This window comes from Cajanus cajan, chromosome 4 (genome assembly GCF_000230855.2).
Source record: "Cajanus cajan strain Asha chromosome 4, NIPB_CcT2T_4, whole genome shotgun sequence".
Taxonomy (NCBI): domain Eukaryota; kingdom Viridiplantae; phylum Streptophyta; class Magnoliopsida; order Fabales; family Fabaceae; genus Cajanus; species Cajanus cajan.
This window is the reverse complement of record NC_138520.1, coordinates 3950922-3965484: the sequence shown is the minus strand read 5'-3', so window position 1 is coordinate 3965484 and position 14563 is coordinate 3950922. Positions and strand designations below refer to the sequence as shown.

At 31.8% G+C, this 14563-nt stretch overlaps 1 protein-coding gene across 1 annotated transcript; it reads right to left on the bottom strand.

Annotated features, from left to right (window-relative positions):
* Window positions 1-6340: 6340 nt before the first annotated feature.
* Window positions 6341-7965, bottom strand: LOC145957572 (putative acetyltransferase At3g50280). Its single transcript, XM_083073946.1, has one exon. It carries the CDS (start codon window positions 7758-7760, stop codon window positions 6363-6365), a length of 1398 nt encoding a protein of 465 aa, XP_082930072.1. The 5' UTR covers window positions 7761-7965; the 3' UTR covers window positions 6341-6362.
* Window positions 7966-14563: the final 6598 nt, after the last annotated feature.

Below are 14563 nucleotides of genomic sequence, written 5' to 3'. Positions count from 1 at the left end.
TAGAAATCTATATATTTTTTACGTCGCTCTATTCTACATCGATTTCAGAACCGATGTAGATGGCTTCACGAAACCTATGTAGAAAACGTATCTTGTAGTAGTGGATTCTGTGACACCCTTACTACCCCAACACATATATTGTAATAATATAAATAAACTAAGGAAATAAAATTTTTCACGTAGGTAAAAGGGTTCACATAAAAACCTTTAGAAACATTCTTCAATATCTAAAATAGTCTGAAAATGAAACTTGGAAAATAAAACATAAGAGGTTACAAAATGTTTTCAAAATAATAGGTTCAACACCATATACAAATACAATTCATATCCTAGAAATCCTCTGCCCCGATGTCACAATATCATAGCATACCCATAAATCAACTTTGACATTCTAGATGCCACTCATAGCCCGGATCTTCCTCACCTAAAACATCCACAAGTTGTACGGTGAGAAAAGAAAACATCTATATATATAGCACATAAGGAAACACAACATATTATCTCATTATAGCTTAATATTCATAAATATTTCAATCAATCATGCATCGTCATCACGTCATAATTCTCAATCACATCATTCATCACAAATCTTGCACTTCACACTATGCCAAGGTCACGCTACCCAATTAAAAATCCAAGGCCGTGCTCACCCCTGATATAACACTGTGCCAAGGTCACGATTCCCCTGTAGCATATCTAGCCCAGGATCGTACTCACCCCCGACATGTTATTCAAGGTCACGATACCCATATAACAATCCAAGGCCGTGCTCACCCCTGATATAACACTGTATCAAGGTCACGTTACCCCCAACCCAGGGCCGTGCTCACCCCTGACATGTTAACCAAGGTCACGATACCCATGTAACAATCCCGGGCCATGCTCACCCCTGATATAACAATGTGCCAAGGTCACGTTACCCCTAACCTAGGGTCGTGCTCACCCCTGACATGTTAACCAAGGTCACGATACCCATGTAACAATCCCGGGTCGTGCTCACCCCTAGTCATAGGTGTGAAGAACCACAATCACATCTCATTCACATTCCTTACAACATCTCGTAGTTCAATTCCATACACACATCAGATAAGTCCAAAATGGTTTCATACATCTCAAGCAATTCACATCTAAATCATCAATTTTTATCAAGTAATATAACAATAACATTCAAAAATTAATATAATAATCAATGGAATTATCAATTTAATACAATCTTAACATAAATAGTAAAACCCCAATTGTTCCAAAACCTAACTCACAGGCACTTTTCTACAATTTCGTTTTCTCTCTCAGATCATCATTCTTACAAATTAAATATATATTTCTAATCCTCAACACATACAAAATCTAATGGTATCATTAATTCCTCAAACAGAAATAATCCAATTTTTTCCTAAACCTAGCTTACAGACACTTTTCTATTATTTCGTTCTCCCTCCCAAAGCATCATTTTTACAAATTAATCATATATTTATAGTCCTAATTATATACAGAATCACATGAGACCAATAATTCTCCAAACAGAAATAATTATAAAATTACTCATAATCTTAAGGGGCTCTTCCTCTACCCAATTCCCTCATGTAACTCTACATATAAATAATCTCTTTTCCCCCGTACCTGGATAAACAGCAATTGAAACTACAACAGGAATCTCTTTGTCTCCTTCTCTAAGTGCCCCATGGTCTTCAGAGAGAAGAAGAGGGGAAGAAGGAAGAACAGAAGAGAATAGGAAGAGAGAATGAGAGATGTGTGAAAATGAGAGGTAAGGCCTCCTATTTATAGGAAGCTACCTCAGCTAACCCGGAACGGCCCGTTCCAAAAGTGGAACGGCCGTTCTGGACCCTCCAGAACCAAGCAAAAATCTCAACTGGAACGACCCGTTCCAACACCGGAACGGCCCGTTCTCAATCCCAGCAGAACGGCCGTTCTACTTTCAGAACGGGCCGTTCTCCAAACCAGAACGGCCCGTTCTCCAACCGGAACGACCCGTTCTCAACTATGTATTTTAGGCAATTTCTTTATTCCGGAACGGCCCGTTTCACTTTCAAAACGACCCGTTCCAGGCAACGAATTGGGCCCATGGCCCAGTGAAAATTTGGGCTGTTACAGATTCTAGTGTGATTTCCTACTTACTTCTATTGTCCGAGCTCTAAAATGCATAAGTAAAATGAAAGCGTAAAAGGTTTTGATAGAAAACTATTTTTTTTAAAACCTTAATCTCTCTTTAACCCTCGAGTTAAAACACTTAACCTTAGTTATTAATTCCCTTCCCTATTACTTAATAATAAATAATTGAATAATATAACTTTTAATTATAAAACCTTACAATATATTCATATAAAAATAATTACTACAATCATTAAAAGCAACACTTTTAATTATCACAATATAATAATATTAATAATAAAATAAATATTAATCAACTCTCATTATTAATAAAAATAAAAACACCCCAAATTATTAATAAAATACTTATATTATATTTTATAGAAAATGGGGTGTTTTAATCCGCTCTAAAGTCACTATTCTTTCCTAACTTCCACTTCTCCATTTGATATAACAAGAGTTGATCTATTTTCTAGCCCTCTTTAATTTCATCCACTAAATTATTAGTCACTCTCAAGGTTCCTAACTTAACGCTACTAGAGGTCAATTCCCACACTAGACTAAGGTCTTTGAATTCCTCCAGAAGGTCAAACTCCCTAATCATCAAGGATGATAACTGTAAAGATTTCTTACTCCAGGTGTCAGCCACTACATTGACTTTACTTTGGTGATACTTAAGCTTAAATTCATAATCCTCAAGAAGTTATAACCACCTCTTTTGTCTCATTTAATTATTTTTGGTCAAATAGGTATCTAAGGCTCTTTTGGGCACTAAAAACCTCAAATCTTAAACCATAAAAGTAATTTCTCCACAACTTAAGGACAAGGACTATGACTGCTAACTCCAAGTCATGGGGATGGTAGTTTTGTCATGGATCTTCAATTGCCTAGATGCATAAGCTAGTACCTTACCTTTCTACATAAGCACCCCCTCCTACCCATCTTAGAAGCATCATAATATTCTACAAAGGTTTCACTAGGGTTAGGTAACACTCCAATGGGTGCATTAGTTAACCTCCTCTTATGCTCTTGGAAGTTCTCCTCACATGTAGAGTCCCACAAAAAAGGTTGTTTTTTCCTAGTCAGCTTAGTACTCAAGGTAAAGCCAACCTAGAGAAGTTTTCTATAAACCTCCTATAGTAACCAACTAATCCCAAGAAACTCCTAATCTCAAAAACAAATTTAGGCCCCTTCAACTCAAGCACAATTTCTACCTTAGAAAGATCTACGGATATACCTCCTCTAGAAATGATGTCCCAGAAAATTAACCTCATTCCACCAAAATTTACAATTAGATGGTTTGGCAAAGAGTTGTCTATCCTTAAAAGTTTACAATAGTACTCTAAGTTTCTTAGTATGTTCCTCCCTGTTCTTAGAATACACTAGAATAACATTTATAAAAACTACTACAAATCTATCAAGGTAGGGATAAAAAATGTTATTCATGTAATCCATAAAGATACCAGGTGCATTAGTCAAATCAAAAGGCATGACTAAAAACTCATAGTACATCTAACAAGTCCTAAAAGTAGTATTTAGAATATCCTCAGACTTCACTCAAATTTAATGCTATCCGGATCTTAAATCTATCTTACTAAAGACACGCGCTCCCACTAACTGGTTCATAAGGTCGTCTATCCTAGGCAAGAGATACTTATTCTCAATGGTTACCTTCTTGAGTTGGTGGTAGTTTGTACACAACCTCATACTCATTTCTTTGTTTTTCACTAACAACACAAGTGTTTCCCAAGGTGATACACTAGGTCTAATGATTTTTTTTCTCTATAAGTTCCTCTAATTGCTTATTAAGTTCAACTAACACTGTATAAGGCATCCAATACGGTGTTATGGATATAGAGGCAATACTAAATACTAAATCTATAGAAAATTTAGTCTTTCTCTCAGGTGGTAAACTAGTTACATATATAGGTAATACCTCAAGAAACTCTCTCATTAGAGGAATGTCACCTATCTCAATTTCTTTCTCAAGTTTTAAACAAGAAAGCAACATATATACTTCTTCATTTTCTTTTAAAACAAGTTAATTTGGTTGTTAGAAATAAAATTTGTACTCTTACTCTAACTAAAAGAAATTGTTTTATCAAAGTAGTTTAAGAGAATATGGATAACTAGTCCATTCCAAGGATTACATCTAGTTTACTAAGAGGCAAACAAATTAAGTCAACTATAAATTTCAACAAGAACATGTAAAGGACATTATAAATAGGCAATAGAACTACAAACAAGACTACTATTCAGAGTTGCATAAATCAAATGATAATTTAGGAGAAGAAAAATAATTGAATTTTTGACAAACGAACAGACACCATGAAGGGATAAGTTGCACATAATCAAAGAGTGCAACTAAAAGGCTCAACACATCACATGAATAAAATAATTTTCAACCGTTTTATAATTAATTAGCATAAATCATTGTCCACCATTACGTGCACCTACGCTATCACATGAATGATACCACCCACAACCACTACTTCTTAAAAGGTTAAATGGTTATCTTAAGTATATTACCTATGATTGTTAGTGATATTAATTATGTTAGCATTTGACACCTCTAAAAAAAATTAAATCCTTAAAGTAGCAGTTATTTATCTACTTTAAAATTATTGTTAGGACTTACAAATAGTAAGTTTAAATTTTAGAGAAATAAAAATCAAATAAAAATATTTTATAAAAATTAAAACCAAAATTTCCTCTTTTCATAAGAATAAAAAAAAACACTAATTTATAAATTTTAGAAATAATTTTTTTTTTACAAATACTAAAATCGAAACTCAACCATATTATAAAAATTAAAAATTTAATCTGCATATGTCGATAAGAAACACATTTATATTTTAATTAATTTTATGTATCAATTATTATGATCCCATTAAACTTTTCTGTTATAAAATTCTGATATTAATACTTATTTTGAACATATTATTTTTGTTCACACATAAAAATACATCAACCAGAGTACTACTCTGAAATTTCACAAGTGAACAACACTATTTCTGATTCATAAACAAGAAATTAACAATATTTATTTGAAGCATAGAGGAAGCATATTTAGGATTAATCACCTTATGACTCAAGTTTGAAGAATCTGGTTGAGTTAATTAATGAACGTGGAAGTAATAGAATTGGAACAATATTTATTTGATGAAGATTAAAGGAGCTAGAAAATATATTTGAATGCAATCTCTTTCTCATATAAAGTTTTCTATTAAATTTGTACTATTGCTTTTATTTTCTTTATTATAAATTTAAATCAATATTTCATCCATGTTCTCCGTAAACAAGATAGGAAATTACTAGTATCACAAATTCCTGAGGACAATATAAAATTACTACAATGAAACTTAGTCCAGTTGCCAAGAGTGAAAAATCTTCACTACATATTAATAGTAGTATGTGAATAGGTGATATCTTAAATAGTGATCTATGATATATTCGGTTAAAAGTTAGGTTTAATCTTTTAAAAAAAGTTTAGTTATTTAAAAAAAATAGCCTTGGATTTATTATAAAAAAAAAACTTGTTAAATCTCATTATATTTATTATCTATATGATATAATAAAAATAATATATATTACATTATTGATAATATAATTATATAAATAAATTTATAATACAAAAATTTAAATTATTAATAATTTTGACATTTTTAATACACTTAAACGTTGTATATTTTTTGTTGGAACGAAATTAACAAATCAAAAATAAAAACTCTAGCAACATCTTTGCTAACCTTTTTCTTTCATCTTTATGATTAATTATTTAGAATGAAATTAACAAATTAAAAATAAAAACTCTAACAACATCTTTGCTAACTTTTTTCCTTCATCTTTATGATTAATTATTTAGAATACTTCAAGTGAGATATAAAAAATATTTAGAATTATTTTTTCGGATAATATTATCTTCTTTCATTATAAGTTATGTGTGATATGAATGAATTATCTCTCGTAAATTAATTTAATTTTTATTTTAAATTCTAAATTTTCATATTAATAAAATAAATTATTTTTTTATCATATAAATTAAAAAACTCAATATATAATATAATTGTTGACTTATTTAAAATTAAATTTATTGTTATGTTTAACATTATTAATGTAAAATAAATTTTTAAATAAATTAATATGTCATATTAAACTTTAAAAAAATTAAACTAAACATATAAAAAAAATTTATAGTATATATAATAATAAACTTTAATTTTATAAAATAAACTTAACTAATATATTTAAAGTCAGATTTTGGAAGGGGTATTCTTTTTCGTAGAAACGAGTCTCATAAAGTCTTCATCCGATTCTAGAGCATTCATTGCATGATGCGAAAGGCTCAGTTCTACATCTATGCTTCCGCCTCCTTCAGCTCCGGGGTACAATCCAACTTGCCCATCAAACTTATTATTAAAGCCACTCAAAATTGCTATCCCTTTCAAAGTCCCTAAACGTTGGCCATACGGGTTGAACCTGGGTGAACTTGAAATGCTCACACCGCATGGGTCAATAGCAGAATCAAGTACGTTTAGCACTGGACTTTGCAGCCACTCCTTCAGCAAATGTCTCGCCACTTTGTCGTTGTAGTTTGCGACAGTGAGGTGCACCTTCCATGCTGCCCACCCTAGATCATGTTCAAGCAATTCACCTGCCGTGCTCTCTGCACTTCTCTTACTAAATGCGTTTCCAAAGTACTCCTGTCCCAAAGGTGGTTCCATTCTGGATCGATTATCTATGCTCACTTTGCAACTTGTTTTCTGATCATATGGTAGGTGGCGTGCACGCGTTATGGATCTCCAAACATGTGCTACTAAGGATTGGAATGAACTGATTTCAGTGGTTTTGAACTCCTCATTGGCCTTTGCTTTCAGTTTTGCTATAGACTCTCCTGAAAAGTGGAAGATTCTCAGTCTCAGCTTTGGTGCTTCAGATATGCTAATAGACATATCCTCCTCTTTTAAGGGAAGATTGATGAAGGGACCGCAACCATCGGGAAACCACCGATTATGTATTGGACTGTGTGAAATGGAAACATGAGATAAAGGCCCTTTGACGTTACATTGAACATTTATGATCTCAAACCATGCTTTAATGAAATTAAAAAAAGAAGTCCCATCACCTACGGCATGGTTCATGGAACAACCTATGAAAAGACCATCCAGTAGTTTGGTGACTTTAACAGAAAACAGTGGCATGGTGTGACCATCATGGTCGACTACATTATGGTGATCAAAGAGTGAATGAACGATAGGAGGAACGTCAATAGGGGAAAGGATGTTGGATATGGTCATATCCAACGTTGCATAGATGAACCTAGCTCCAGGACTATTGTTGCAATCAACAAAAATAGTATAAGAGGAAGAGTCTTTGGTCTTTTGTGTGGCAAGACGGCCAGCCAAGGGGTAAAAGTGGAAGAGGGTAAGGGAAAGAGTGTGCTTGAGAAGGTTCAACAAAGTTTCCACATTATCTTTATCATTAACAAGCGGAGTTGTCTGCTCCTTAAATAATATACCATTCTGGATGTAGCGCCAAGAAATCAACCCAATATCCCAAGGTGTTAAATTGCATATTCGGCTTGACTCTTTGCTTGAGCCTAATGGCTTCACAAGACATTCATAAACAGTTTCAACAACATGAGAACCCATCCCTCCACAATTATGTTATCACCGGATGTTTATGTGAATATGAATGAGGCTAAGCACTTAATTTATATTACTCATTCATCAACTATAATTAAATTCAATGGATCTAATTGTAATTGACATAAACATATTAAATGAACAACAAAAATTAAAAAAATATTCATAGATATGTAGTTAATTTTAGAAAAGTCTTAGGGAGTGTATTGGTTTAGGATTTCATAGGATTTTAAAAGATTTTTTTTTTAGTAAAAAAATTCGTTGGTATTCGATCAGAATTTTATGTTACTTAAAAACAATCCAGTGTTGTATTTAATCTGGATTTTCAAGATTTTTCTAAGAGTCCATTAAAATTCATTGGTATTCATTTGAGACTTTTTACAACTTAAAAATAATTTATTGGTATTAAAAATATAGAGATTTTAAAGGATTGTTGTATTAGAGAAATTTTGAAGGACTTTTTAGTGGTATCTATAAATACCAAATTCATAAAACAATCACATCCAAACTCATCATATTTGGAGGATTGTTTGAAGTGACTTTTCATCTCTCTTTTTTTCTATGCTCATGTCTTCTCCATTTTTTTCTCTTGCTAATAATATTGCACTATTGCTCATATATAATATTGTACTATTGTTCTCATTCCATTCTCCTATTTGGTGAAACTTTTATACGTAAATGATAGTGTCATTAACTTGTTCTATTTTTCTATCTGTTCTCTTTAATTGATTGACTTGCTTTATTATTTAGTTGAGATTGTTCCTCAGTTATATAATATAGAAACTGTTTGAAATTTTAACTTTTAAGTAGTAATTTTTTTTATGACATGCATAAAGAAAAGGGAAAAATGAAAGTTAAAAATGATATCATGATCTCTATAATCAACTGTAGATCTTCAAGACCTTGTAATCAATTTAGATTTATTAGAACAGAAAAAAAATATATATATATATATAAAAGATGAATTTGAGTTAGTGTTTCTGTGAGTAGAATGAGATAAGAATGGATCTTAGTTGGGAGAAGAACCCTCTCAACACAAAAACTATGATCTCTCTCCCTCTCTTAAATTTTTTATTTCTGTCATTCTCCTTTTATGACTCAACAATTATTTTATATCTTTTTTTTTACTAATTAGGATTTTTTATATTTGAAAAAAGAAAATTAACATAAGACATTGCAGTATCTTAGAATTCAATACTAAAAATATTTCTTCACGAGTGAATAATTGAAAGCAATTAAAAAATTAAAAAAAATATTTTGTTCCTGTAACAAATTTCATATTTTTTTTTCTCCTAGTTGATCTTTATGAATTTCTAAAATATTTTAAATGAATAAAAGTGTATGAAAGACAAACTTTCACTCAAATACCAATATAAAATGAAGGGACATATTTAATTATAAGATTGCAGCTAGGGTAGCTGTCCCACTATTTTTTTAATCATTTATAAATTTATAAACAAAATATTTTAAATAAAAAATTTGAAATGTTGTTTAGAATAATTTTTAGCATGTGTAGCACTACATAACTTTCTTCATAAAGAATGTTATTCCGATGAATTTTCAATTGGAGTGGTGGACGAACCTTCATTTTCAACATTACCAGTTAATGAAAATCATAATTTTGAGTCTATTATTAAAACTCAGGAGAAAGAGCAAAAAGATGCTAATACATGGAAGACTAGTATAGATATGGATATGTGAGTGAATGCTATTTAGAAGGACTTGATATTACGAAGAATTATTATTATTATTATTATTATTTATCCAGATATTGTTGTTTCTTTATTATTTTTGTCTTCGACTCTTTTTAAATTTGAATGTATAAAAAAAATCTTGAACTCTTATCGTATGTAAAAAATTTACGAAATTTGGCAAAGTTCACAAAGTCTCGTATAATCCATTAAAATCCTAACTTAAAAGTCTTGTAAAACCCTGATTGAAAATCTTGCGGAATCCTACAAAATCTTCAAAGTCATAAAAATCCTGCAAAGTCTTTTAAAATCCACAAGACTTTTTTCAACTAAAAAAGTCCTTTAAAATCACCAATACACCCCCTTTAATATGATTTAGGAAAAAAAATATGTTTAGTCTTTCAAAAATAATTTATTTTAATTTTGTCCCTTTAATTTGAAAATAAATCTTTTAATCTTCAAAGTACATTATACCACTTAAATACGCACTATTTAAACTATTTTGAGAACCAAAATTGGTGTACTTTCAAATTAGAGAAGTTAAAATAAAACAAAATTATATTGATAGACTAAAATTGAATTTAAAATTTTTTAGATGGATAAAAACATATTTTATCTTATATTTTAATTAATAAATATATAAGGATACAAATGAATAATCTTAAGTAGCATAATGATATGTGTAATGAAGAGCATGATCCTAGATTTTTTTTAAATATTAAAAGGATATTTTAATTAATTAAATAAGTTTTATAATTATATTAAAAATGTTATTTAAAAATCATTATGACTGTTTTATTAATTAAAAAAATACTTGTGAAATTATTTGTTATATTAATTATTAGAAATAAGAGTAGATTTTATTTGTTTTTATGTATTTTGGTTGTATATTATAGTTTTGATTAATTAAGAGATTTTATAGCTAAAAATACTTTTAGATAAGGAAAATAGAGATTTTAAAATTATTTTATTTGAAGAGATATTATCTTATGTATTTATCTATAAGATTTTTATTTAATTAATTGGGATAATAATATATTTTGAGAGATATTTTAAAGCAAATATTTATTTATCTATTATTTTTAAAGATAGTTTTTTGATTTAATTTTTTAGATAATTCTGTATTTATATGTTAAAAGAAATATTAAGGATAACTAATTGGACTTTTGACGATAGGTCACATGTAGGTTAAGGTTAGCATCTCTTTAAAAACATTAGTAAAATTAGGTTTGTCTCACTTCACAAAATTTGATCGTGCTTTTTGTGATATGGAGAAGGAGCAGGAAGAATTTTACACTGGGATCGTGCATCCGTTAATAGTCTATGCATGAGAAACCTTGCTCTAGGATAAGGGCTTGTATACTGGGTAGCGGAATTGGCCCCCAATCTCATTGTTAATTGTCTATCCATGAGGGGTTTTCCCTAACTATTCTTTTTTACTTCTATTCTTCTTCTTGAACATAACTAATGACATGACTTGTTTGATTCTATGATTAATTGCATATTTTGGTTGATAATTGCATGATCTAAGACTCCTATGGGTTCCCACGGGAAACCCTAAGGGAATTTATTGTATAGTTAGATGAAGATATTGATTTATATGTGTAAATTAAATAATGTGGAGTGTTAATGGTATGCTATAGAACATTTTTACCAATTGAATTGTGTGTTTTGTTGAATTGATGTGTAACCCGTATATTTGCATTTTTCTATTGCGCATGTTGTTTTTGATACGAAATTAGGCACCATTTGCGGCACGCGGGGTATTATTGAGTTTGAGAGCAAATATTATTCTCAAGGTCTCTCACATTGGGCATGGGATGACCCTTACTAGACACACAAGCTCCAAGAGCTCCTTATGATGCTTCTGTTGGACATGAAATGACTCACGTCGAGCGTGAACACTTCAAAGACCTCTCGATAGTATTCTCACCAAGTGTGAGCTCGATCACATCATGCGTGATCCTAGAGACCAATTGTGACATCTTTTTGCCCAAAATTTAATTAATAAAGATTATTAATAAAATGAAATTAAATCTTAAAAGATATAATAAAAATACTCATTTTTAACTTTATAGTAAAAGGGCTCATAGTTCTTCAAGTAAAACTCTTTAAATAAAAAGGAAATCAAATAACTACATAAATCCAAAATATGGCACAAACGACCTATTTACACAACTTCCGGTGTAAGACATAAATCATCACATGAAAATTTAACTTCAACTATGACTATGAAATTATAAACTTTCTACCCTTATGTCACATTATTAGAGCACATCCCAACATGAGTGAAACTCTAAGCTTCGTCTCCATCAAACTTTTCATCTTGTACCTAATCAAAGCGTGCAAATGGCATTCAACCCAAATACACAAAACAATGCACAAGGAGTGAGAATACATCTCATCCATGTATAATATATATATATAGCATTGTCGCAACCCGAAAATTTCTGATCTTACGACCTATGGTTTAGACATTCTTTTGAAAATCTCATCAATTAAGGAATGCCCGGACACCAGACTAATCCTTAATTAATAGTTTTGAAAATAGGTTCATGGAGTCGCCACCAATGTTTTACTCAAAACATTGGAAAAAGAAAAAGTTTTTAAAAAGTCCAATAATGGCCTTGATAACCATAATTGGGTTCGGGAGTCGGTTACGTGTAGGGAAGGTATTAAGCACCCCTACAACGCCCTAAATCAGTACCCTATGATGAAGATAACGTAATAAGAATTAATAGTTTAAATATTAATCCCCTTTATTAATGATTATTTACATGAAAATTAAATTACACGATGAACCCTAAGATATCTACATGATTGCGTTTATTATAGCAATATATGAAATAAAAGAAGAGAAAGATAGAACAAGAGATTGATGAGTAATACCTCGTAGCAAGCTCTATTAGATCTTCAACTATGGAGATTTTAGGTGCTTTGCGGAAACCTTTCACACTACAATATGCCTTAGAAAACTCAAGAAATACAATAGGATAGAGAGTGAGAGAAATTTCAAGCTCTAAGGAGTCTTGGACGAAATTTTTGAGGTCTTGAGAACTGTGCCCAAGCTGTCTATTTATAGGCATCAGAAAGTGGCCAGGACGACCCGTTCCAAATCCGAAACAGCCCGTTCTGGATCCGAACGTTGTGTGTTAATCACGCACCTGAGAATGGCTCGTTCTGAAATGAGAACGGCCCGTTCTGAAGTTGAGATTAACACTATATTCCCTTGCTTAGAACGACCCATTCCAAACTAGGTTTTTAGGCCTTTTTAACAGTTTGGAACGGCCAGTTCCGGTTTAGGAACGGCCCGTTCCAGACTAAGTTATTTTAGGCCTTTTGATTGGTTTGGAACAGCCCGTTCTGGTCTGGAACGGCCCGTTCCAACCAAGAGTCTTTAAGCCTTTAGGTGGCTCAGAATGGCCCGTTCCAATTTAGGAACGACCCGTTCTAGATTTGGGAACAGCCCGTTCTGGTTTTGGAATAGCCCGTTTCAGGCCACTAAAACTAGTTGTTTTGGACTTTCGACCCTCTGATGTCCTTTCTTGTTGTTTTCCTGCTTTGGGAGTTCCTTTCCTTGATAATAGACGTCTATTTCTTTGTTTGTATACTCCCCAGACGAAATTGGGTATCTACAAGCATAAGGATAACTCAACACATATATATCATAAAACATGTATCCTCATATCCACATCCAACCACATTCATCTTAGTGATATCACTCATAACACACTCATTAATAATCAATAACTAGAGTCATGTAGTTTAAACATTCATAGATATAATTATAATGACTCGCACAATTGTATGTGTCTAACTCTACATGTATGTGGTATCAAATCTCCTCATCATCCTTAACTTAGAATAACCTAAGAGTTGTGAAATAGGACCACCACTCTAAAGTGTAGGGACCACCCATCTATAGTGATTCCCCCAAACCGCTCCCAACCAAGGGATGTCTATCAAGGTCTTGTCAAAGTGTTACAACTAGCATGGTTGCCTCCTATTCTCATTAGAGCTAGCTTCCTCACTATAACACCCCCTAAAGCATAGGTAGATGACCTATAACAATACTCATGCATACTCATCATTCATACTCACAAGGATATATCAATATTGTCTCATATACACATCGATCATTGTTACTATAAATTCTCATATCAATATTCATTCATCACATATCATAACATTCATCATTATAGCATTATTATCATAACATCATTATCATCAAACATAATCACACATCATAACATATACATTACCATTACTCATATCAAATATAGACACATAAAGAATAACTGATGGAAACCTTATAGAGAAAACCAGTTGGTTTTGGCTTCTACTTCATGTTCCTCCCTATACCTTTGGCTTCTTGACACTTCTCAAGCTTCTTTGCGACTTCTAATGGAGGTAGAAGCCCCTAGGTTTACCTTGGAAGATGAAGAACACTCTTTAAGAGGCACCACTCCTTAGAAGAAGATGAGCCACTTCAATCCTCACCATACTCTTTAGGAAAAGGATAAGAGAATTGGATCTAAATCAAAGAGTTTGAAGAATTTTGGGAGAGAGAAATCTGAAGTAATAACTCAAAAATTCCTCTATTATGCATCAAAAGTGTTTACAAAATGAAGTAAAAGCCTTATATATAGAGTAGGTGACTTATGGTGCAAGCTAGCCTAACTATAGTCTAAATCAATTCCTTAGATTAAATGGAGCAAAACAAGCCTAATATGCAAAAATTAGTCTAGGCCCACTAAGGGCCCAATTGTTAGTTTCACCTACACACTTTACTATTTGTCACCCCACTTATACTACTAAAAATATGAAAATCAATGACCCTTAATACAAGGTCAAATAGAGCAAAAGTCTCCAAGTATCATACCCTAGAATCCTAAAGGAATGACCTATAAGAAAAGAAAAAGGGTGCCTTACAAATATAAAGGCAAAATACACTTATACAAGTAACTACTATGTACAAGTACTATACAATGGAAGCTAAAAGACTAATAAGAGGAACATACTCAATGCTAATGAAGAGCATAGGTCTAAGAAGCACCTCCTCTATAAAAGCCTCCTCTAGCCTCCTAACCGTGGACCTAGTTAAAGGCCCAATGGTCA

Coding starts and splice junctions, on each gene's coding strand:
- LOC145957572 (XM_083073946.1), bottom strand. CDS start 7,760: ATGGGTTCTCATGTTGTTGAAACTGTTTATGAATGTCTTGTGAAGCCA.